The sequence below is a fragment of the Peromyscus maniculatus genome, chromosome 13 (assembly GCF_049852395.1).
Source record: "Peromyscus maniculatus bairdii isolate BWxNUB_F1_BW_parent chromosome 13, HU_Pman_BW_mat_3.1, whole genome shotgun sequence".
NCBI classification, from domain to species: domain Eukaryota; kingdom Metazoa; phylum Chordata; class Mammalia; order Rodentia; family Cricetidae; genus Peromyscus; species Peromyscus maniculatus.
The window spans coordinates 15,126,910-15,154,026 of NC_134864.1; the positions used below are offsets into that span (position 1 = coordinate 15,126,910).

Here is a 27,117-nt window from a genome sequence, read left to right on the forward strand (position 1 = left end):
GAATTTTTCATCTTATTTAAGGGCCTCTATCATCTTCGTCAAGTTATTTTTGAGCTTATTTTCTTGTGCTTCAGCTGCATTGGAATGTTCAGGTCTTCCTATTGTATGATCACTGGGTTCTGGTGGTACCATACTGTCCTTTCTGTCATTTAATATATTCTTATACTAGTGTTACTGCATCTGGGTTTGGGATGATTATAGGTATGGGTGTGGATTCTTATTTTGTCTTATTGGATGAGTGATTTATTCATTTGTTTTCTGTTTCCTTTATTGTCGTTTGGCCAGAATGACCAAGGTTTCTGGTGTTTAGCAATTCTTCTGGTCCTGTAGGGTTGTCTCAGCCAAGGTTCATGGCCATTCAGTTCCCATGATTCAGCATATTCTCTTGTCCTTCTGATTGATGTGGGAATCTACCAGTGCCTGTGGAGTCTGTTCTACCAACTGGTGTGGGTTGTGCCTGTGCCTATGTAATCTGCTGGAGTTGCAGGGAGGGCTGCCCACAAAGAGAGGTTGACAGCAAGGCCCAGCTGTTTTGCTGGGGTTGAGAATGGAAGGGGAAGAGCATGGGCTGTGTCCTGTGGCTTAGAGTCTGGAAGGTGGGGCAGTTTAGCTTGGAAGCCAGTCAATCACCTGTTCTTTTTGTGAGTTGTGCCTGTGCCTATGTAGTCTGCTAAAGTTGTGGGTGAGGGCTGGTTATAGGAAGGATAATGAGGTGGGTGGGGTAGGTTGGCAGAGTGGGTCTTAGGGGAACAGAATACATTGTAAACATTGCTCAGTGAACATGGTATCCAGGTACTGTCACTACTTTGTGTTTTGATTATTTAAATATGTACCCTACAGTGATATAAATGAATAATATAATAATTATATTTTCAATCTTCTTGTAGAACTTCAATACTGATTTTCATGGTGCGTATATGAAGCTATATTTCCATCAGCTGAAGAGGATGTCTTTCCCTCATCCTCACCAGACATTATTTTTGTTTTACTTAAATGTGGCTATTCTACTGGGTAATACAAAATGTGAATGGGTTTCTGATTTTCATTCACCTTATGATTAAAATGCTTGATAACTTTAGTTTTTATTGGATAGCTCTACTTTTTATTTATTGGATATTTGTACTTCTTTTTTTTTAACTGTCTGTGCATTATATTTCTCCATTTGTCCCCTGAATTACTTGTGCTTCATTTTTCCGAGTTCTTCATATATTCTGTGTATCAATCTACTGCCAGGTATATAGCTGGAAACAATTTTCTCCTACTCTGTTGACTGCCTCTTTCTCTTTAATTATTTTCTTGACTGACAGATGTGGGTTTTTTTAATATGGTCAATACCACTTGCCAAATTCTTCCTGGTTCCTGAACTCTTGGAGGCCTTTTCAGAAAGACATTGCTTATGTTTATATCTTGGGGTGCCTTTAAAAATATTTCAGTTATTTTTTTACCTTATAATGTCATTATTTATTGGCTTGCCATCTCATATAAAGATCTTTGATTCATTTCACATTTATTTTTGTTTTTTTAACCAGTTTCATTCTTCTGCATGTGGACTTCCAGTTTTCCAGCACCATTTGTTGAAGAGGCTGTATTCAATAGAAACATCTATTTCTGCAACTTAATTTGGAATGCCTTTGTTAAAATCAGAGGACTGTTGCTAGGCAGGTTTGTTCCTGGTCTTGTATTCTCTTTCATCATTATCAATATTAATTTTTGTGCTAGTACCACAGTGTTTGTGTGTCTATGGCTTGGTTATATAGTTTGAAGTTATATATAGTTCAAGCATTTGCTTTTGTGTTTATTCCTGTTTTGGCTATTCAGAATCATTTATATTTACATGTGAACTTTAGGATTTTCACTTGTCTTATGAAGAATACCAGTAGAACACATTGATAGAAATTGTAAGAATTTGTATTTTGAATTTGGTAGTATGTTCATGTAGCCAATATTGATTCTACTGATCTGTAATCATGAAATATCTTCTAATGTCTTCTTTGGTTTCTTTCTTTTTCTATAATTACCATTGGAAAGACATTTCATCTTTTTTTTTAGGTTTATCCATTGATAGCTCACTAATTTTGAAGCTACTATGAATGAGATACATTCCAAGGTATTTATCTCATTCATTAACAATCTGCCCAAACTCACTGGTTTTGTGTATTTTTGTATATTACTGCTTTTTTATTCAGATGTAATACTGAGGGTCATTTGCTTATTTATTATTTTGTCACTACAATTTTCTTCATCTAATGGATGATCATGATTTTTATCCTTGATTGTGTTTTTATATTATGTTTATGGATTCCCATATACAAAATATTCCTTGTATCTTATGAATGAAACTGGCCTGAAATGGTCTATTGTATTTTTAAATGGGGAAATCTCATTGCTTATCAATAATCTGTCCAGATTATTTAAAATATTCCTAATCTTTATAAGTAGTATATACCTTGAAATTTATTAATATCATCTGTATTTCCCTCATGTTTTGAGTATTCTGTGTCCCCTAATGATCCTCTGCATTTTGGTGTATGTTTTGCAATATTTCCTTTTTGTCTCTTTCTTAGGCATTTTACCCATCTCAAATGCTGTTATTTTGAATGAGAGCTCATCCATCTTGTCTATGCAGCTTTTTGTTTGTTTGTTAGTTTTTACATCACAACCAAAATTTCCCCTCCTTCTCTTCAGCCCAGTTCTTCCTGCTACCTTACCTTCCTCCCCCATCCCATCCACTCCTCCCCCATTGTTTCTCTTCAGAAAAAGGCAGGCCTCCCATGGATATCAGCCAACCACAACATATCAAGTTGCAGTAATACTAGGCATCTCCTCTTCTATTAAGGCTGGATAAGGCAATCTGGTTGTACAACTCTGTTCATAGCAGCTTTATTCATAACAGTCTGTTTTTTAAGCCAACACTGTTTTATTGATCTTTTGAATTATTCTGTCTCTCTTTCATTAGTTTCAACTCAGAACTATTTATTTGTTTCTTTCTTTACTATACTTCTCTTTTGTCTTCCATCCTCCCTCTTTCCATTGTTCTTTCTCTTTTTCTCTCCTTGTTGTTTGATTTTGTTTGTTTTAGGCTGTCTTTTAACTCTCTTTATGGCTGACCTTGAACTTCTGATCTGCCTGTATCCACCTTGCATATGCTGGTAGTAGAGGCATATAACAACACTCCTGGTTTATGTGGTGCTGGGAATCAAGCCCTAGGTTTTGTGACTACTCAGTAAGTACTCTCCAAATGGCACTGTATCCTCATCCTCCATTTCTTTCTACTTGTTTCGTATTAGTTTTGTTTTGTTTTCCTAGAACCTTAAAATGCATCATTAATTCATTTATTGAGATTGCTTTGATATTTTAATGCATGTGCTCTTAATTGTAAACCTCCTTTCCTGAACTGGCTTTTGCTATATCTAAAATCTTCTGAGAAGTAGATTCAAAACCAAAATACTCTCTTCCCTATTGATGTAGAAAACTACAGTTAGTTCCCAGTGTATGATGATAAAAACTTCTTCTCCAACTCTGCTACTTTCAATGAACTCCCACAGCCACCCGAAAGTTTCTGAGACTTCATGAAATGTCATGCTTTCAAAGATTAGGCATTCATTTGTTGAACATTTAATTTTCTTTCACATTCAGAAATTTGTTACATCATGGACATCCTGGGCATTTTCTGTTTTCTGACATCATTTTCAAGAGCCTCTGCCTTGTCTAATGCATTCAGCTCTGCTTCCAAAACATTTATCAAGGTAAAGTCCTCACATTCTTAACAGAATTATATGCAGAAAATACATGGCATCTGTGAATTCTTAGTTTTCTTCACAATTCATTTTTTTTTAACTTTTGAACAGGTATCACTGAATAACCACGGATGTTTGCAAACTTGTGATGCTCCAGCTTCAGTACCCAGAAGGCTGAGGTCAGAACAGTCATGCAACATTTGCAGTTCCTTATGAACATCATTGTTAATGTATTAGCTGAAATTCCAGTATTGCTTCAGTTTTGATTATGCTATTTCATTTGTCTGCTTCGTTTATCTCATAATTTATAGAAGTGCATGTGTGTGGGAGTGTGCTGTTTTATTCTTTTTAGTGACAATAAGAATGAGAAGGTTGAAAATCATATTTCAGGAATATTATAATCATGTCTCTCTGAAGAGGACACTTGGATGGGATATTTCATATAAACTTTAAAGAAGTCATATTCATTATTTACTAATCATTGTGTGTGTGTGTGTGTGTGTGTGAGAGAGAGAGAGAGAGAGAGAGAGAGAGAGAGAGAGAGAGAGAGAGAGAGAGAGAGAGAAGGAGAGAAGCGGGAGAGAGGGGACGCTGCAGAAGTCAGAGGAAAACTTTTAAGAAGTGATCATTTATTTCTGCCATGTGAGTTCAGAGGATTGAGTACAGGTCCTCAGACCTGGTAAAAGTGTCTTTAATCACCGAGGAATTTCATCCATTCAAATAAGTGTTCTTTTGCATTTTTCCTCTAATTTTATATTTTAGTTTCCAGAATTATCATTCTTTTAGTTGCACAAATGGGAAGTGTGAACATCATCCTATGTTTCTGCATATTCTATCAAAGTTATAACTCTCAACCTTTTCACAAAGCTAGGTACTTTCTAAATATGCTCTACCATATTATCTCTAAATATCACTATTATACTCTCCCTTTCTTTTCTCCAGATTCCTCTTTTAGCTCCATTTTCTTTACTCTCTTCAAACTACCCTATCAAGATGCCCATCTGATTGTAATCCCAGTACTGGAATGGCAGAAGCAAAAGGATCACATATTTGAGGCAAGCTTGGGTTATATAGGAAGACCTTGTCCACCAAAACCAAAACAAAATGCTTGACTACAACAATATTAAAAAAATGCATCTCATCAATTTTGCTTGTCTATTGTAGAGAATTTCATTATAGATATAATGCATTTAACCAAACCCACCTCTATTTTCCCTCCCCTATATTTCCTTCTTATTCTCCATCATGCTTTTTCCCCACATCAGAACCACATACTTGTGATATGCCACCCATTTCTGTCTCTATTTTCACTTCACAGCTAATCGAGATCATGCCAGAAATAAGCTATTGTTTCTTTCATTTTATTGTTCAGATTCTACAGGATAGTTAGGATGCAAATATACTTGTTAACCTCTTGAAAAACAATGTTTAGAATAGTTTTTGTTCTGTTCCTAGAGTAAAAATGAATGTTAGGTAGACTTAAAATATTCTGGAAGGACACACGAATGACAAATGTTGGTTCAGTTTAGAATAATAAATTGAAATTGCAAAGTTACTGCATTCTTTTGTGAATGACACTGTTTTCTCATAGCTGAGTTTTTAATGTAGAACTAGAGTTTAATATCCATACCAGTGAATCAACTTTACAGTCATATCTATGTTACAATTAAAAATCTTCCTGTTTATGGATTTTTGTATGTGTTATACATAATAAATGTAATCTAAGTTTTCTATTAAGTTTATTTTGTTATTAGTGAATAAATATCTACATTTTCTACAAAATTAGAAAATATTATGTGAAAATTCCAAAATTGTGTGTACTTATTTTTAAATTAAAGTGAAACGAAATGTAACATCTACACATGTTATGAAAATAATGAACAAGTAAAAGGAAAAAAATTATACTTACACAGGAATTTCATCAATATAAGTATTTTCTCTTTATATTTACAGGTACAAAACATAAGAAATCATTTACTGTAATAATTTGAACTATTTCTAAATGTATCCTTCTTATGTATGTATTAGTAATAATAATTATGAAAATTATATACTTACTGGAGGATAATCAAGGTGACAGGTATGCTAGACAAATTAGAAAAAATTATTGAACAAAAGAAAAAAGCAAAAAACAAAGGTAACGTGTGACACTTCATGTTGCATTTTCCAGAAATGGCGTCAACAAAATCACCCTCGGTGTCTACAGTTGTCAATCCTTCTTTGATGCAAGAACAGTTGTAGTATGTCTATGAATATTGAACACAAAAACTAGTATTTCATAAACAGACAGGAGAAAATAAGTTCATTATTACAAACATAAAAATTAAATCAATATCCACAAAGAGACTGCACAGTGTTTTCATTGTTTTTGTGTTAAAACATTATTAAAATATAATCATGTCATTTTCTTCTTCCTCTCCCCTTCCAAATTCTTCCATGTGTCCCCCTTTCAAATTCATAGCCCCTTTTCTAGGTAGCTGTGGCTTGTTCTGTATCTCTGATCTTCCAGCTTCACCCCAATACCTGGCTCACAGGTTTGATTTTATTAATAAGAATCTCTAAGATTCCTGCTACATCTGGCACTCAACATTTGTGGTACAAATTCATGAAAAAGCTGCTTGCCTGTGGCCTGAGCTACATTTGGCCGGTTGTGGGGGAGCACGCTGGTAGGATTTGCTAAAGGAGGCAGAGGCAGGAGGATCCCGAGTTTGAGGCCGGCCTAGGAGGCTTGCTAAGGAGAAGCTTCAGCCGGGACCTAGCCACAAACAGTGGTGGGACCAAGGAAGGAGCAGCAGCTGCTCCAAGTTACTGGCTCCTTCTCTTCATGTTGGTGACTGTGGTGATGCTGCTGCCTGGGACAAAGGGTTTACTACTGTTTGTTCAGAGAATTGCCTGGACTGTCATGTTATAAGAAAGCATCGACAAAGTTCAGTTTGGAAAAGTTTGGCAAGACAAATGGTGGGGAGAAACTGCTGTGAAGATATTCCCTTCTAGGGAAGAATGTTCATGGTGCCGAGAGACAGACGTTTATCAGACTGTGGTTGCTCTAAACCAAAAAAAAAAAAAAAAAAAAAAAAAAAAAAACAAGTCTTCAGGGAACCATGACCATGCCTAACAGCGATTCCACATGGACTATGGTAAAGCCATTAAACTGATTAACACCACGGAAATAACTGCTTTGGACTACAAACTGCTCAGGACAATTTTGAGATGACTAGCTGAGATGATCCAGTCTGACAGACTACTCGAGCAAGGACTTGAAACAAGCCCTGCACTTCCTCATTATGCAGTGACTGGACAAATGATACAGGACTTGACAATTAACCCAAACATTTTCTTTTCAGGATTCCCTAAAGATATCTTCACCCCTAGAAAGCAAAAAGGAAAAGAGAAAATAGATATGAGATAGATCATCAAATCTACTCTGAGAAAAAAGATAAAGTAATAATAGGATAAATAGGTAGATCACTGAATCTTCGCTGAAAAGAAAAAGGGGAAGATATAAAAATGACAAAAGGTAGACTACTGAATCTATTATGAAAAGAAAAAAGAGAGAATATGGTTATGATAAGATAAAAAGGGAGATTATGGAATCTACTTTTAAAAAGGAATTAATTGTTTTAAATAAGATAAGTAATGAAAATTTTTTGTCTGAATTTGTCAAATGTTACTGGACTGGACATTGTTATATATTAATGGAGTTTTTTATCTGAATCTGTCAAATGTTAATGGACTAGACATCATTAATATAATTTTTGGCTGTATATATTTTATATACTTATTGGAAAGTTTTTCTTGTATTAGTTATAAGCTTTTTTAATTTTAAACAAAAAGAGAGGAAATGTGGTGGTACTGTGTTCCCCAAAACATTGTGTACCTTAATAAACTTATCTGGGGTCAGAGAACAGAAAAGCCACTAGATACTTAAGATAGGCAGTGATAGCACACACCTTTAATCCTAGCATTCCAGAGGCAGAAATCCATCTGTTCAAGGATACAGCCAAGCATGGTGACTCAAGCCTTTGATCTCGAAAAGTGAGCCTTTAATCCCAAGGAGTGGTGTTAGAAAGCAGAAAGGTATATAAGGCGTGAGGACCAGAAACTAGAAGCATTTGGCTGGTTAAGCTTTAGGCTTTTGAGCATCAGTTCAGCTGAGACCCATTCTGGATGAGGACTCAGAGGCCTCCAGTCTGAGGAAACAAGACCAGCTGAGGATCTGGCGAGGTGAGGTAGCTGTGGCTTGTTCTGTCTCTCTGATCTTCCAGCTTCACCGCAATACCTGGCTCACAGGTTTGATTTTATTAATTACTCTCTAAGATTCCTGCTACACTTTTCCTTAATGCAATTTGCTCAGTCTGTATAAGATTATTTGTATGTATATTTTGGGGGTTGACGATTGGGTACTGGATAACCAGTTAGTAGGTGTTGCCCTGGAGAAGACTATTTCTCCTGCTCTCAGCATTCCACAGACAAGGGTCTCGCTATGTAGCCCCAGCAGCCTGGAACTCACAGAGATCTAGTTGCCTCTGCTTCAACAGTAATGAAGTCACCGGGTGGTGGTGGCGCACGCCTTTAATCCCAGCACTCGGGAGGCAGAGACAGGTGGATCTTTGTGAGTTCGAGGCCAGCCTGGTCTACAGAGCGCGATCCAGGAAAGGCGCAAAGTTACACAGAGAAACCCTGTCTCAAAAAAAAAAAAAAAAAAAAGAGAGAGTAATGAAGTCAAAAGCATTTGCAATCACATTCAGCTTAGACTGCCTAGTTTTAATGAATATGCTCATGTTAGACTTGCCATACCTTATTTAGAAATGCAATATTAGTTGAAAAATCTGAAGTATTTGACCTGTCAATGAATTACTATATGTGTAGGTGTTTGTGGGTGTATAATTGCTGTAAAGGAGGAAGAGTTCTACCAATTTAAGAAATAATAGTCATATTATGGTAGTTTTATCATTGGATAGGTCTATAAACTAAGAGCAAATAAAAGTATGTAATGAATAAAATTAAATTTTAACTCAGATTTGAAATATGGACAATACCCCAATGATGAAAGATTGCACAACTATGTTAATACTTTGTTTTGTGTATAATCATGACAGAGTTGATTTTTGTTAAGCACAGTAGGTATATTGTTTCTGAGATCAAATGTTTTCAAGAACACACAGAACAACAACTGTAATCCCAGTACTAGTAGGCAGAAGCAGAGAGAGAGAGAGAGAGAGAGAGAGAGAGAGAGAGAGAGAGAGAGAGAGAGAGTAAAAATACTTACATAGTGTTTGGAGATTGTCTTAGTTAGGATTTTATTACTGTGGAGAGACACGATGACCATTAGTCCATTGTCATCATGGGGAGACATAGCAGCATGCAGCAGACATGGTGCTAAAGAAGGAGCTAAGAGTTCTACATCTTGATCCTCAGGCAATGGAAAGTGAATTGAGTCCCACCCAAGAGCAGCTTGATTATATGAGAGACCAAAGCTCACCCCCACAGTGACATAGTTCCTCCAACAAGGTCATACTTACTCCAGCAAGGCCACATTTCCTAATACTGCAACTCCCTACTAACCTATGGAGGTCAATTACATTCAAACCACCACTGAGATGAAGAGATCATATATGAATTTATTGGGTTATTTAAAATATCCTGAGCTACAAAACAATACTTGTAATAGAAACAACAAAGTAAGTATACTTCTAATAGGAAGTTTAAAGATGGCCTGGGCCTGAGTGGTTAAGAAAATAAAAGTATAAAATCATATCAACCTAGTTGATGAATTAGCAGATAAGTTAAATAACATAGATATACAAATACCCAAGCTTAAAATGTCTTTATACCAAAGTTTTTAAATGTGTGCCAAACAACAGTTTAATTGGAGGAAATATATTGTAAACAATACAACAGATATCTGTTTGCCATTTACAGAACATTCTACTTAGGAAGAAAAGCAATTAGACAACAGAAAAGCAACAGTTTTATATAATGCATATGTGGTTACTATGAAGAAAAAAAGACAAGGCAGAATTGCAAGCAATATCTGTGGAAATGTTCTTATACTTAGCAGGATCAGAGAATGCATAAATGATAGAGTAGTATTTGAGAAAAAAAATTGAGAAACATACAGGAGAAAGTTCCACATAAAAACAATATATTACAAATATGAGAAGAAAAGCAGCAAGCCAGAACATGCTTAACAAGTTCAGTGACCAAGCACAGTGAGGGCTAGAGCAGAACACATATGAAAGAATTAAACAAAAAACCAGGATGGAGCCAGGTGGTGGCAGCACACACCTTTGATCCCAGTACTCAGGAAGCAAACTCATGGTCCTACGTGAGTTTGGGGTCAGCCTGGTCCACAGAGTGAGTTTCAGGACAGCCAGGGCTACACAGAGTAATCCTGTATTGAAAAGCCAAAAACAGCAACAAAAACCAAGATGCGATAAGAAATTAAGTTGTGCAGAATTTGGTAATTGCAAAAGTAGTTTTAGGAACTTTGATGTTTGTTCTTAGAAGGCACTCTTGCTGTGGGATGGTCTTTTTGTTCACTGTTAATACGTGTTGCTACCATTGGTTAGTAAATAAGCTGCTTTGGCCTAAGGCAAATCAGTTTAGAGGCAGGCCAGGAATCCAAGCAGAGATACTAGGAGGAGAAAGGCGGGGTCAGGGGAAATGCTGAGAGCCCTGGGGGAAGCAAGATGTAAAGCAACACAGGTAAAGCCACAAGACACATGGGATACACAGATTAATAGAAATAGACTAATTTAAGATGTGGGAGGTAGCTAGCAAGAAGTCCGAGTCATAGACCAAACAGCTTGTAATTAATATATAAGCCTCTGATTAAGTATTTTATAAGCAGCTGTGGGACTGCAGGTGGGAGAGATTTGTCTGGACCAGTGGGCCAGGGCTGGACTGAGACACTTCCACTACACACTTTGGTTGCTGAGATTACTGAACTACGAAGACAAGGATAAAAGCTGATATACAGCTTAAAAGATAATAAAATAAAGCACAACAAAATTCAGTGCTGATGAAATGAGTTATGTAAGGGAAAATAATGAAAATAATCCTATAGGCCATTATATAGAAAGTAGATATGAAAGGTTTTATGTTGTTGTTGATGTTTCAAGGCAGGGTTTCTCTGTGTAACTGTCCTAGAACTTGCTCTGCAGACCAGGCTGAACTTAAACTCAAAGAGAAATGTGTGCCTCTGCCTCCCGAGTGCTTTGATTAAAGGCATGCACCTCCACCACCCAGAGAAAGACTTTTCTGGAAGCTCTGTATAATTGGAAACAAAACAAGAAAATCACAGAGGAAGTTTTTCTAAGAGAAATGAAGATCCAGTCCAGAGCGGCAGCAGAAGAAAATAGCATATTGATTTCATTTCTCTTTTTCTATTATCCTGATATGCTCAAAGGATTGTATTATAGGCCCTTAGTATTATGATTGACTTCTGAAACAGAACACATGTAAAGAAGTGTGCTGAGCCAATTGAAGGACCACGATGCAGTGCAGTAATTGTCTATAAAGCACAGAAACTAAGGTGACTGAGAGCAAGACTGAAAATAAAGTTTGTCACTTGGTAAGATTTCAGAATATTACACTCTATAAGATTAAAAAACTAGAGAAGTACATGTTTTAGCAACAGCTGGAAGAAATGGGTTTACTTTTGTGTGAGAAAATTCATGCTGAAATAATGGACAGAGTAGATTCTGATGAGAAATTACCTAGGGTTTATTAAATAGAAGCACAAAATTATGTCAAATGGAGTGGGATTCGTGCAATATTATAGGGAAAGAAGGAGTAAAGGAAATATAAAAGTAGCAAATTAGGCCCTCAAGAGGAATTTCAAAATTTTCAGACATGTTAGACAGAGCATCAGTGACCCAAGCTCTAAACACTCTGCCAGGAATGAGAGGAAATATCTTTAAGCTGAACTGGAATAAAATAAGGAGACACAATAGAAATATATCCTACCGAGAAAAGTCTCAATGGGAGGGACTTGGGAGAAGAAGAGGAGAACGCTCCCTGAATCATCAGAGGAACAAGAAGATATTTACCACTTCTGTGGTCTCTTAATGGGAAGTAAGAGGTGGGTGGTGGGAGTAGGTACATAGACATTGGTCAGAGGATAAAATAAAAAGGAAGTAGTGCCTGGAAAGAAAACTCCTTCTGTTTTTAGAGGGCAAGGTAGAAAGTTCCACGGTGGGAGTGATGGGTGGAGAATAATATCAAATGATGAGACACACAAAGTCAGAGACATGGGGATGGAGATGAGGAATTACCTGAAAGGTTAGAACTTTGGTGAGAACTGGAAACTGAAGAAAGCTTATTAGTCATAGTGTTATCAAAAATACAGACACTAGTGTGTTTTCATCAAGAGAAAACTAAGCGAGTTAGTCTATGTCTGCAATACACATCAAGCAAGAGCAGCCTCCACAGAAGAGAACTCAGAATACTTCATTTTAAGTATTTTGCACTGTTTTGTGATTGACAGGTTTTGTTATGGCTGATGGGGTTAGTATCAGGAAAAGGTATATGTACTAGAAACTACAAGAAAAAGAATAGAGTGTGCATCATATTGCTAGATATTTGGATTATGTGAAATCATAGCATCCTAATCTAAAAGTGAAATTAAAATTTCAGAAAATAGGTGTAACAGCAGAATTTTGCAACAAACACTGTAACAGAGGAAATACTGAACCAAAGCAAGACTGAAAACCAGCTGGGCAAACTCCAAACTCTGCACCTCCAAGTCTGATGTCAAAATGCTCTTCAGATCTCCAGCTCCATTTGGGTTTGGCTGCAACACACTTCTTTCCCTTGGGCTTGTTCCACTCCCTGTTAGTAGCTCTCCCCAGCATGTATTCCACAACTCTGGTATCTCTGCCATCTTGGGCTCTCCAAGGCAGTCCAGGCTTCAACTTCACAGATTCACACAAGGGTCCCTCTACCAGGCCTCCATTGAGGGTCACCCCTGACACATGCCTAGCCATGGCAGCTGTCCTTATGTACAGAGGCAACTTCTGTAACCCATTTCTTCCAGTCTTGACTCTAAAGCCAAACCACATGGCCAAAGCTGCCAAGTTCTGCTGCATACAGGGACTGGAACATGGCCCCCTTGTTTAATGGCATTTTCATGAGTTTTCTGTTTTTCTTTACTGCCTATGCTTGGATGTCCTTGACTTGATCTTTAGACCAAGCTGACCCCAAACTCAGAGATCTGCCAGCCTCTGCCTTCCCAGTGCTGGGATTAAGCACTGACACATCTGGCTCTGAACTTTTCTTTAATTCCATTCCACAAGTTGGAAACTTAGCTGCTGTGGGGTCTTTCACTGAGATCATAGCTCTCTTTATTGGAAATCTTAATCTATTTATCTCCTTGAACATAGGATTAAGCTCTGTTCCACTTCCTGGTGCTCTTTTTTTCTTTAAATTTTACATTTTGTAATTTATCCTGCTTAACTTGTTATTTTTCATTATAAACTTTCATTCGAGTTACCACTAAAAATCACAAGACAGCCAGGTGGTGGTGGTGCATGCCTTTAATCCCAGTACTTGGGAGGCAGAAGCAAATGAATCTCTTGTGAGTCTGAGGCCAGCCTGGTCCACAAATCTAGTTCCAGGACGTCTAGGACTATTACACAGAGTAATATGGTCTTGAAAAATTAAAAAAATAATAATTTTTTAAATCACAAGACAGAGTCTATACCAGGTTATTTTGAAATTTCTTCTGCCATGAGAATTAATCCCAAACTCTTCACTTTAGCCTCAGGCAGACTCTTCAGAAAAGGGCAAAAGGCAGCCATACTCTCCACCAAAATCTCACAAGGATGATTTCTAGGCAACTTAATAAAATTCTTCTCTGAAACCTCTTGAGCCAACTCCCAATACTTCAAATCATTACCATGACCATTGTCTTTCATGTTCTTCCTAGTATGCTCCATTAAACAGTGCTTAAAACATTCCATTGCTTTCCAAACCCAAAGTAGCAAAGCCCAAATCCCTCCAGACAAATGCATGGGCAGGCCTATTATTCCTGGTACTAACTTCTGTCTTAGGGTTTTCATTCCTGTGAAAAGATGCCATGGCAACTATTATAAAGAAATCATTTAACTGAGGGCTTATTTAATTTACAGTTTCAGAGGTTCAGTCCATAATCATAAAGAAGAACATGGCAGCATGCAGGCAAACATGGTACTAGAGCTGGGAGTGCTACTTCTTGCTGGCTACAGGAAGTTGACTATCACACTGAGTGAAGCTTGAGAAAGAGACCTCAAATGCTATCCTCACAGTAACACGCTTCCTCCAACAAGACCACACATACTCCAACAAGGCCAAAAGTCCTAATAGTGCCATTCCCTTTGAGGACAATTTTCTTTCAAATTACTACACACAGATTAACAGAATGGATGTTAAAAGCATAATCCATCCTTCTGTTTCATTGAAGAAACTCACCTCAACATGAAGGATAGAGATTATCTTAGGGTAAAGGGTTGGAAAAAGATATTACAAGCAAATGGACCTAAGAAGCATACTGGTATAGCCCTTTTAATATCTGAAAAAAAAGACTTCAAACCAAAATTAATCAAAAACGATGGAAAAATATACTACATGTTCATCAAAGGAAAAAAATAAAAAAAATGACATTTTAATTATATATATATACACACACACCCCTAGGGGAATTTGCTTTTTTAAAAGAAACACTACTACAGCATAAAAAAATAAAAACATAATGATCCTCACACACTGATAGTGAGAGAGAGAGACTTCAGTACCTCACTGTCACCAATGGACTGTTCATCCAGACAAAAGTTAAACAGAGAAATACTGGAGCTAACATACCTTATAGATCAAATGAACCTAATAGGTAATAACAGAATATTTTATTCAAGCACAATGAATATGTCTTCTTCTCAGTATCTCATGGAACTTTATTCAAAACTGACCACATACTCAGACACAAAGCAAGTCTCAAAAGATACAAAAATCCTATCGGACCACCATGGAATAAAGCTGAGTATTAACAATAGAAAGAAGGAAAAGATTAGAAACTCATGCACACTGAACAACTCTCGACTAAATGAAGAATGAGTCAAGATCGAAATGTAGAATCTAAAGACTTTTAGAATTCAATGAAAATGACTACACAACAGACCCAAACTTACAGGACACAATGATGGTGGTGTTAAGAGGAAAGTTCATACCACTAAGTGCCTACATAAAAAAAAATTGTAAAGATCTCATACTAACAACTTAAGAGCACACCAGAGAGTTCTAGAATAAAAATTAAACATACCCAAGAAGAGTAGGTGGCAAGAAATTGTCAAACCAGGGATTGGAATCAATGAAATAGAAACAAAGAGAATAATACAAAGAATCAATGAAAAAAATAGTTGGTTCTTTGAGAAAATCAACAAGATAGACAAACTCTTATCCAAACTAAATAAAAGAAGAAGAGAGAATATCCAAATTAATAAAATCAGATATAGCAACAGACACCAAGGAAACCCTGAAAATCATAAGGACAGAGTTTAAAAACCTGTATGCCACCAAACTGGAAAATCTAAAAGAAATGGATGATTTTCATGATAGGCACCACTTATCAAAGTTAAATCAAGATCACATAAAATATTTAAACTTATCTATAACCTCTAGTGAAATAGAAGTAATCATTAAAAGTCTCCCAACTCAAAAAGAAAAAACAGGATCCGGCGACACACTCTCTTATTCCTCTCTCCTTTCTGAATGCAGCAAGGGAAATGTTCCATATTAGTGATCCTCCACAGACTCAAAACTAATGCAGCAAGCGACAATGACAATGGACTAACACTTTGAAAGCATGAGGAAAAATAAATTTTCCTTCAAATTGTTTCTCTCTGGTATTTGTCACAGTATAGAAAGTTTAAAACTCTGTTGTTTTTGTTGTTGGTTGGTTGGTTGGTTGGTTGGTTGGTTGGTTGGTTGGTTGGTTTTGGTTTTTTTGAGACAAGGTTTCTCTGTGTAGTTTTGGTGCCTGTCCTAGATCTCAATCTGTATACCAGGCTGACTTCAAACTCACAGAGATCTGCCTGGGTCTGCCTCCACCACCACTGCCCAGCTAAAACTGTGTTCTTCCCCCCCCCCCCTTTGGTTTTTCGAGACATGGTTTCTCTGTATAGCTTTGCTAAAACTGTGTTCTTTAAATGTTTAGGTGAAGAAGATATCCAACCTGACATCCCACGCCCAATGAAAAGTTTTCAGAGATGATGGAGAATTTCTTCAGGTAGAAAGAAATAATACCATCAGAAAACATAAAAATATAAGATAATGTGCAAGCCTTGACTGTAAATAATACACAGCTGGTAATAGTGTGTCCCATTAAAAGTATATGAACAGGTAGATGTGCCAACTTGTACAGTCACTGTGGAAATCAGTGTGGCAGATCCTCATGAAGCTGGAATAGATCTACCACAAGATCCAGTTATACCACTCTTGGGCCTATACCCAAAGGTCTCTACATCCTGCCACAAAACACATGCTCAAACATATTCATCGCTGATCCATTGATAATAGCCAGAGTTAGAAAACAGCCTAGATGTCCATCAACAGATGAAAGGTTAAGAAAAACATGGTACATTTAAACAATGGAATATTACTCAGTGATAAAAAAAATTCACGAAATTTGCAACTAAAAGGATAAAAGTATATTTAAAAAAGTCACCCTGAGTGAGTTAATCCTAACCTCAAAAGACAAATATGTTATGTTATATGTGGTTATTGGCTGTTAATACAGTGACAAGCAGGCTATAGTCTATAGAATCACAGAGGTTAGATACAGAGTCAGGGACTACGAGAAGAGATGTATCTCCCTAGGATGGGGAAACAGAATAGTTATGAATGGACAGGGGTAGGAGGGTCAAATGGGGAGGTGGAGTCAAGAGAGAATAAAGGGAGGGATACTGGGAAGGACAGATAATACTTAGGGAATTTTGAAATGTCATGCAGAAACATAATATACATTTCTTAAAATATAAACATGTATAAAAGAAATCTCAATGTAATCACCAAATCACAAGGGAGAAAAAGCCCTGCCTATATATTTTTCAGCACCTAATGAAACTTCCAGTTCAGGGAATTGGTTACACAAGGAAATTTTGGCCAAAGAGGCCCCATGAAAACTCTCAAACAACTCAGGCTGTTTCCAAGGTGATAACTTGCTCTCCACAAACTACTGACAAGGTTCTCTTGCTGAAGACAACACTTCTGTAACTCACGAAATGTAGAGAATTGTGCTGGTGCCTATCTAGAGCCCTCACCCCTACAGACTAGGATTAGTGTTCATGGTACTATAAGGTACTCTACCAAAGGAGAAAGGTAAACACAAATCCACCTGTAATTCCTGTGATCTACAATAGTGAATTTCCTGCAAGTTATGTTGATGCAACAGTGGCATACATTTTGTGGGAGTAACCAACCAATATCTGACTGGATTTAAGGCCCATTCTATGAGATGTAACCCATTCCCCACACTTTCTAGTGGCCAAGAGTATGTGCCCACATAGGTCACAGACCCAGGAGAAAACCTAATATTACTCTTCAGTTAAAGGAACATAGCCACTAAATGACTCCTAATGAAAATCCACTAATCAATTTAAGTGTCTTGCACAGGCATTATCATGGAAGCTTCTTCCTGCAGTAGATAGGGACAAATGCAGAGACCCAAGTGTATGCAGAAAGTGAGAACCCTGAGAATATATACTGCTAAAAGGGATGTCTACATCAAGTCCCTCCTCTAAGGATTCAGGGCACTCTGTATAAGAAGAGGAAGATTTTAAGAGCTAGAGAGAATGGAGTTCACTCAGAAAACAAGGTCTTTTAGACAAAACAGAACGGGTATACAAATGAACTCATAAACAGAGTAAAAGCATGCACAGGGCTAGACCAGCCAGTGTGACCAGCTCTAAAATCGGATATAGACACTCACCCTCATACTCAAAAGTTAAGGCAGAGAGCAACAGAGGAGGACATTCAGTGCTAGCTTCTAGCACACACACACACACACACACACACACACACACACACACACACACACACACACACACACACACACAAACCCTGACTCTATAAATGAATAAATAAGATGTATGTAAAAAATACACATAGAATAGTTTAAGGATATTTCTGATGAAGGAGACCCTAAGGGCTCCCCTCTGCTTCTATAAACACTTACTCACCTGGGGCCACTTAAGAGAAAAATCAGAATTCATTTCAAACTATCTATTATGTTTACATGCCAATAAATGTTTTGGTGAATGAGATACTTACTAAGAGCTTCTTACTTGTATGGTACCTCCCTCATTGGGATTCTTTATCAGATGCTTTATGTTTGTATGACTCAAAATATCACATTCTTATGTAGTTTTATGTTACAAATTGAGATGTAAAAGAAAAAGAAGTCCATTTGTTTACTGTTGTATGCTGTCCTATCTGTACTGGCTGGTTTTATGTGTCAACTTGACACAAGCTGGCATTATCAGAGAGGAAGGAGCCTCAGCTAAGAAAATGCCTCTATGAGATCCAGCTGTAAGGCATTCTCAATTAGTGATCAATGGGGAAGGGGCCAGGCCAGGGTGGGTGGTGCCATCCCTGGGCTATTCGTCCTGGATTCTATAAGAAGGTGGACTTTGCAAGCTATGGGAAGCAACCCAGTAAGCAGCTCTGCTCTATGGCTTCTGCCTCAGCTCCTGCCTCTGGGATCCTGCCCTGTTTGAGTTCCTGTCCTGACTTCCTTCTGTGATGAACAGTAATGCTGAAGTGAAAGCCAAATAAACCCTTCCTTCCCCAACTTACTTTTTGGTCATGTTTTTTTCATCGTAGCAATTGAAACCCTAACAGAGACACCTATCTGAGACACATTTTTGCTTTGATTTGCCTTGATTTTCCATCAGAGCATGAACTCTGACAGAACGTCTTTACTGTCCTTTGGCACCAAAGAGATTCCTTAATGCTTTGACTGAGATGTGGACTGGCTCCTCCACTGATAATAAGAATGAGGTCTCTGTTGAACTAAGAAGCTGCTGATGGACATTCTCAGCCCGGCTGTCTTATGACAAGAGCTACAGAAGAGAGCAAAAACAACCAGCCAAAGATAAAAGTTCATAAAGAAATGTCCAAGTGGTTTTATGATATGAATAATTAAAAACAAAAAGAGTGAGCATCTTTTAGGAGCATAAGGTGTGGCCTAAAAGAGCCCTCACTGTCTAGATTATTAATATGAAGAAAAGACTTCTGTTTTAATAAAAACAGTGTTTTCCCTCAGTTTTATCAAAATTAGTCTGGGTGTTATTTCAGTTCTTTCCTACGTGACACTAATGCTGACTCTGCACAGTCTTCACTTCCATTCATATCAAATTTGTCTAACCATACAGTCATTGTTTTTGTCAGTTTTGCATTCAGAGCAATTATTCCCATCAAAGATTATTGTCTTTCTAAACAACAGTTGGCAGTCATACTCTCCACTGGAAATGCTCTATTGTTCCCATTTCTAAGTATCAAATGTTTCCGTACACTGTGTGTGGCTATTTTGTGGAATCTGTCTATATTTGCTGTGCATTATGAATTAATTGTGACCTGTAGAAATATAAGAAAGTTTTAAAGAATTCCTTGAGATGAATGTTCCGAAGCAGGATTTCCTGCAAAGGAGAGTAGCTCAATAGTGATACTGCGTTTAGCCTCTCAGTGAATGTTCATTTGCTGTGTGGTGGCATGGTGGGCATTTGCAGCTGCATTTACATATTTTCACATAGTAAGGAGAAGAAATGGGTACACATATAAAGCAAGAACTTACAGTAACTTAGTCAGTGTTTGAAGATGGAAAACTTTATATGAGAGTTCTTTATACCTTTCTATTCCTTTTATATTTCCCTTATATTTAAAGACTTAAATACTATTTTAACATAGAGCACTTTAGAAGAATGATTGTTATAAATGGCAAAAATCTTTTTTATAGTCATGCTTGTATACTAATGCTTGTTAAAAAACCTTGTTATGATACTAAATCATAAATGCTACTAAAGATATTGATCTAATATATAGGTGTATATATATGAATCAGTAAATATGCCTATTTACTGCTCTCTTCCCTTCAAAAACTAGGAAACTGAGGGGGGAAAGGCACAGGATTTTTAGTACCTAGATCCATATTTTTTTTTACTATTTAAAAGATAGAAACTGAAGAAAACATTATTAGCCACTATAAAATGTTCATGGGCAGATAATTGAGTCATTGAAGTACCAAGAATCAGGACTTAGGTTTGATCACCAAAATCCACATAAAAATCCCAGGTTGGTGGTGTACATGTAACTTCATTGCTGTAAAAGCAGAAAGGTATGGATCCCTGGGTCCTTCTTTGGAAAGCTCCAATCTGTGAAAGACTGCCTCAAAAACCAAGGTGGACCTCTCTTAAGGAATGACATCAGAATTGTCTTCTGACCATTACTTTATTCACATATTTTGAGACTGAATACTTTTTCCATTTTTAAGTATCAAATGTTATCATAGTTGTTCATATGTGCTTCATATTCACACACATGCAGACATTCATCAAAATGTGCATACACAGAAAGTCAAAAAAGGAGAACCCCACAAACCCAGACAAGTGATAGACTAGTCAATTGCTCTTTATAACAGAACAAAGACTATGAAAAAAAATTAAACCAGTTGTAGGCTTTATCAGCAAGCAAAGAAATAAGAAATTTCATGGACATGCCATGAGATATGTAACTAGAGGTTTTTTAATTAAGAAATTTTTTATTCATTTTACATACCAACCACAGATCCCCCTCTCTTCTCTCCTCCCGACCCCAAGCCTTCCTCCCTCCCAATCCCGCCCCCCATTCAGAAGATTCAATTCAGTTAAGCCATACTTCTCTCATTCGTGTGATTTCTGTATGGCTCTCCATTTTCCAGAATGTCTGATATGTTTTCTGAAATAGTGCACAGTCAAAGAAGTAGGAACCAGGGATAAAAGCTCAGGGGTAGAGCACTGGATTCAATACCTCTAAAAAAAAATCTCATCCATATCTGAGTTACTGTGGAGCAGAAATAGAGAAACAACAGGAAAATACAGAGTAGGCATTTTGAATCCCAGCAGAAGGCAGATTTGAAGGAGAGCTGACTCACAGGATAGCACCTGGAAACCTTTGGGTGTGTGAAAGATTGTGTTCAAAGTTCAGTGAGCACAGCTGAAAGGGAACTCAGAAAGCATAAACTGGGTTTTCTTTCTGTGAGAAAGAGGAGGGTTTATATGAGCAAGAATTGTTGGGACCAAGATTGGAAAAAGCACAGGGACAAATAGCCAAACGAATGGAAACACATGAACTATGAACCAATACCTGAGGAGCCCCCAACTGGATCAGCCCTCTGGATAAGTGAGACCGTTGATTAGCTTGAAGTGTTTGGAAGGCACCCAGGCAGTGGGACCTGGACCTGTCTGTCCTTAGTGCATGAGCTGACTGTTTGGAACCTGGGGCCTAGGTAGGGACACTTTACTCAGCCTAGGAGGAGGAGACTGGACCTCCTGGACTGAATCTACCAGGTTGAGCTGAATCCTCAGGGTAGTCTTTGCCCTGGAGGACATGTGAATGGGGAGTGGGCTGCGGGAAAGGCAGGGGGGTACGGGGGGCAGGGGAACGGGAGGACAGGAGAAATCCATGGCTGATATGTAAAATTAAATTAAATTGTAGAAAAATACGGAAAATATAAGAGCAAAATTTTAGAGAGCAGTGGGAATAGAATCTAATCACTGCTTACAAATTGAGCGTGTTACTGGAGAGCTAGAAGCATAATAAATAAAATTTACCTTTTCATTATATAAGTTTTTAGAATCCTTGCAGCCTGCAAAGCAGGGAGAGAAATACTCTTTGTCATCTCTTCCACATACAGAAGCGTAAATGGAGCTTGAGCAACCACACTGCACGTTGCATGGAGCTGTGAGGTTTCCAAATATACCTGACCTGCAAAGTTGAGATTAAATACAATCATAGCACCATCATTTACATTATCATTGCACATATCAAAATATCAATAAGGTCCACACATGTGCTCATTTAATTAAATTTTTCACAAGTTTACTAAGGTCTAAAAACAATGGAATGCACATTTACGTGTGTACCATTTGAGAGTCCTGGAGAGATGGTTTAGCTCTTAAGAGCACTGCCTGCCCTTCCCGAGGACCAAAACTCCATTTCCAACATTCACCATGCAGTTCCCAACCACCTGTAACTCCAGTTCCAGGGAATCTGATGCCCTCTTATGGTCTCTACAGGTACCAGGCATGTAAGTGGTTCATATAAATACATGCAAATGGTCTTTATTTGCTATTTTTTTGTTTTGTTTTGTTTTTTGTTTTTGTTTTTTTGTTTTTGTTTTTTTTTTTTTGAGACAGGGTTTCTCTGTGTAGCTTTGCGCCTTTCCTGGAACTCACTTGGTAGTCCAGGCTGGCCTCGAACTCACAGAGATCCGCCTGCCTCTGCCTCCCGAGTGCTGGGATTAAAGGCGTGCACCACCACCGCCCAGCTTCTTTATTTGCTCTTACATGGACATATGTTTCCATGATTCTTGTGTTAGTGTGAAAAGAATATTTAAATTGTTTGAAAGGTTTCATGTAACTATTTTAGAATTATTTTACGTATATGTGTGTTTTGTTGAAAAGTATATTTGTGAGTGAAGCAACTATGGAAGCGAAATTGTGTCATTGAATCCCTTGGAACTAGACTTAGAGATAGTTATGGTTCTCAGTGTGGGTGCTGGCAGCCAAACCAGTCCTCTGGAAGGAGAACAAGGGTCCTTAAACACTGAAACAACTCTCTAGCCCTACCTTTTTTTTTTTTTAACTTTTTAGGAAACTATCAGTTTTCCAAAGTAGTTTATTGTTAGGAGCACAAAGTTCCTTGTGCTCAAAGATCACCAGGGAAAACAGAAATGCTAAGAATACAGGATTTTCATCTCAAAGGGAAAAAAAGTGGAAGTGATTAACAGCCTTGTGATCTGCATTATCCATTGAGCAGGCAACAGCAAGCTCTTATAGCCAGGACGGGATGTATCTAAATGATTCTTACATTACCTGTACAGCTAGGGCCTCTCCCTAGCTCCTACAATAAGGACATAGGTAGCTAATAGACTATATGATCTCCACTCTATATGTATGACCATAACCATGCCAAATGCTTCCCTATGTATTAAAGATAAAACAGATAACTCATCTTCTTGGAAGAAATGTCATGGACCTTGAGTTGAGTTTCAATGTAATTATGCTTCCTTGTGCACTGGGGATCTTATTACACCAGAAAATGTTTTTCAAAATTATACTGTGTTTAAATATGCTGACATTATATCTCCTGGCTTTAGACTCCCCAAAATTTGATCCAGGTTGACAAAATCAATCTGAATTGGGTTTTCATTCTCATTTATTTCTGGTTCATTTTGCTACCTGCAGTGACACCTAAGAATGCCAAATTATGGGGCACATGACCCTCTGAGAAGGTAAGGAAAGTTTTCTTTAAATAGATATTAGGGTTTCAGGAAACTCAGACCTCTCACTGAAAAGGGATCTCAACCCTTGAAAGAGTGGTACTAGCATGGACTGTTCTTAGTCTTTGGGACATACCATTTTGTAGAATTATTGAAATGTTTGTTAAGATCCAGAAAAACAAAATATTCAGAGGTATAGCTTTGCAACTTTATATGCCTAGGAACAGATATGAAGAAATCCCATGAGAAAAGAGATAAAATACATGTCAATTATTTAAGAAAAATTGAGTGGGGGAAGAAGATGGGGAGGGAGAGAGGGAGGAGGGGGGATTTTCTGTCATACACATCTTGTCAGGGCAGGCAGAATGGACTCAGATTCCAGGCCAGCCATACAAGTTTGGGGCTCACCCTCCTGCATGATTTGACCAGAACTCAGAGTTCTCTCTCTGCATGCCTCCTGCCAGCCCAGAGCCTACTAGTTCAGAGCAGCAACACCAGAGTTCCAAGGAACAGCAGATGGATCTCCACCACCTGTAGCATAAGCTAGGGCTAGACTGTCACAGGGCATAGTTTGTTTGTTTATTTTTGTTTTGTTTTTCCTTCATAGCAGGAATAACTAAGTTTCAGTGGTTCCTTCATGAGAGAAAAATATTTAAAAGACATAAATCCCTTAACCTGGTGCTGATTAAATTTCCTGAGCTATTGGTCATTCAGTATATGGAGGACATTCTCCTCTCCTGCTCATCAAAGCAATGCCTCGATGAGTGCCTATCTTTCATGTTAGATGAAATTAAAAGAACATAATTAAAGTTTTGTGGCTAAGTCAATTGGATACATTCTTAAATGCCTATCACTGCCAATTGTAGTTAAAAGTGCTATTGTTCTCTTTCAGAATTTCATTTGCTTAATCCTTTGGTTTTCAGTTGCATTTATGTTGTACAATATTTAATATTAACCCATGCCAAGCCTTTTGAATTTTTACATATTTAAATTAAAATGTCCATGTCCATGCACATACATACATTAAACCCATCCTTGATGTTCACAAGAATGCAGACAGATCAGTTCAAGAACATGAGATCAAACCACTTTATACATATTCTAACACCATCTTGCACTTGCTATACACCCTAACACAAAATTTTAATTTTGATTCTATCATGAATACATGATAAACATCTCTCTGAGATTGGTATCATTAATATGAAGAGTAAAACTGTCTTTTATACTTCATTTACATGTTTAATAATTCCAAGACTTATATAAATATATATATTTACTGGATTAGTTTTCTGGAAAATATTTCCTTGATTATAATTTAAAAATCTAGTATACAAACTTATATTTACCCATCATAATCTTCATTGATTCCAGCAAATTCCACTGTTTCACACTCTACAAAAAGGATTAACATAAAAAGCACAAGTGCTACAGTAGATGTCACCACTATGAATCTTATCTTGTTCTTACAAGACATCTCCAATCTGTCGACAATTAAACCTCCCACAAAATGGCCAACTGCACTTCCTGGAAGGATAATCATTCCTGAGGAAAGGAAAAGAAAAAACTGTTAAAAAGCAACCTGTTGGGAGTACAAAAAAATTGCACATAGATGACAATCCCTCTAATCAGTACAGATTTTAAAACAAAACCTAAAACCTAGAAGATGTGGTAACTGAATAAATCTAGATTTCATAATATATAAATTTTGTGCTTGGGGTCGGAGCCATTATAGATCTACTGAATTCTGGTAGGGATGGTGATGTGTTGTTCCTATACACTAGATATCTAGTTCAAGCCAGGAACTTAGTCCATACCACATAGAAGTTATGAGCTGTCTTATTGAGAAATATTATTACTTAAGTAATTGAATGTATGGCTTATTTCAAGAGACTTAATTGGAATAATAGGCTGTCTAAACCATTCTGTGATCAATAAACAGACCAACCAACTCAATGAGATCTCTCATAGAAAGTCAACATGAACAGTCTTATAATGGAAAACTCCAGAATACTCAGTATAAGCTATGGTTTTTCTACTTTAGCATAAATACCTAGAAAGGGAAAATTACAGGAAGAATATGAGCTGGAAAACTAAGAAGAAGAGGAGGAATAGAAAAATAGATAGCACTCAGAATAGCAAAGTAAACTCACACAATATTGCAATCCAATCAGATCCAAATGTAGCCCACAATGTGCAGAAGAAGTGGGTAGAGAAAAAAAAACAATACAACAAAAACACAAGATTTAATCATTCCATAATAAATACATTTAAATAAAATGTTCCATAAAAATGGAAAAAGTGAAAGGAAAGATGTGGAATATTAAAGATGTGTTACATTTGTTTATGCTGTGCAACATTTTTTTAATGATGCAAAGATGTTTTGCATTCTTTATGCTGCATTTGTTTAACTCTATGAAGCTGTGACTGTGCCTGTCTAAAAAACCTGATTGGTCTAATAAAGAGCTGAATGGCCAATAGCAAGGCAGGAGAAAGGATAGGTGAGGCTGGCAGGCAGAAAGAATGAATATGAGAAATCTGGGGTTATGGGAGATCAAGAAACAAGAAAAGGAGGAGAGGAGGATGCAAGGGGCCAGGCATCCAGCTACACAACCAGCCATGGTGTAGGAAGTAAGGAAATGTATTCAGAAATAGAGAAAGATAAAAGCCCAGAGGCAAAAGAGAGATGGCATAATTTAAGTTAAGAAAAGCTGTCTGAAACATGGTATGTACTCACTCATAGGAGGATACTAGATGTGGAACGAGGATGACTGGACTGCTACTCACATCACCAGGGAGGCTACCTGGAAAACAGGACCCCAAGAAAGACACAGGGATCACCCAATGACAGAGAAATGGATGAGATCTACATGAACAACCTGGATGTGAGTGGGGGTAATGAAGGGTGAAGGTCGAGGGAAAGAGAGGTTAGGGGAGCGGGAGATTCCAGCTGGATCAAGAACAGAGAGGGAGAACAAGGAATAAGAGACCATGATAAATGAAGACCACGTGAGAATAGGAAGAAGAAAAGTGCTAGAGAGGTCCACAGAAATCCACAAAGATACCCCCACAATAGACTGCTGGCAATGGTCGAGAGACAGCTGGGACTGACCTACTCTGGTGAAAGGACAGCCAAACACTCTAATTGTCATGCTAGATACCCCATCCAATGACTGAGGGAAACAGATGCAGAGATCCACGGCCAGGCCCCAGGTGGAACTCCAGTAGTCCAATTGGCAAGAAAGAGGAGGGTTTATATGAGCAAGAATTGTTGAGACCAATTTTGGATAAAGCACAGTGACAAATAGCCAAACAAATGGAAACACATGAACCATGAACCAATAGCTGAGGAGCTCCCAACTGGATCAGGCCCTCTGAATAAGTGAGACAGTTGATTAGCTTGACCTGTTAGGGAGGCATCCAGGCAGTGAGACCGGGTACTTGTACTCAGTGCATTAGTTGGCTGTTTGAGACCTGGGGCTTATACAGGGACACTTGGCTCAGCCTGGGAGGAGGGGACTGGATCTGCCTGGACTGAATCTACCAGGTTGAACTCAATCCTCAGGGTAGTCTTTGCCCTGGAGGAGATGGGAATGGGGGGTGGGCTGGGGGGAAGGTGGGGAGGCAGAAGTGGGGAGGGGGGAGAACAAGGGAATCTGTGGCTGGTATGTAAAATTAAATTAAATTATAAAATACACACACAAAAAAAAAGACTTGGCTTGGCTTTATGCCAAATATATATATATATATATATATATATATATTATAAATAAATAAATAAATATATTTATATATAATCATATATATATGTGATTAATCATTCTTATTATTTTCATGTCAAATATCTACTATAAAACTATCTTGTTTTCA

General features: G+C 37.6%; 1 protein-coding gene across 2 annotated transcripts in view; it reads right to left on the reverse strand.

Moving 5' to 3' along the window:
* Positions 1–27,117, reverse strand: part of LOC102907246 (solute carrier organic anion transporter family member 6C1-like) — a 95,827-nt gene that overhangs the window by 18,469 nt on the left and 50,241 nt on the right. For both annotated transcript variants that reach the window (XM_042259911.2, XM_076549690.1), the window contains exons 8-10: positions 24,597–24,792; positions 21,578–21,731; positions 5,796–5,983 (exon numbers count right to left, since the gene is read on the reverse strand). In XM_042259911.2, the coding sequence (XP_042115845.1) occupies positions 5,796–5,983; positions 21,578–21,731; positions 24,597–24,792 (538 nt within the window). The remainder of the gene's footprint in view (positions 1–5,795; positions 5,984–21,577; positions 21,732–24,596; positions 24,793–27,117) is intronic.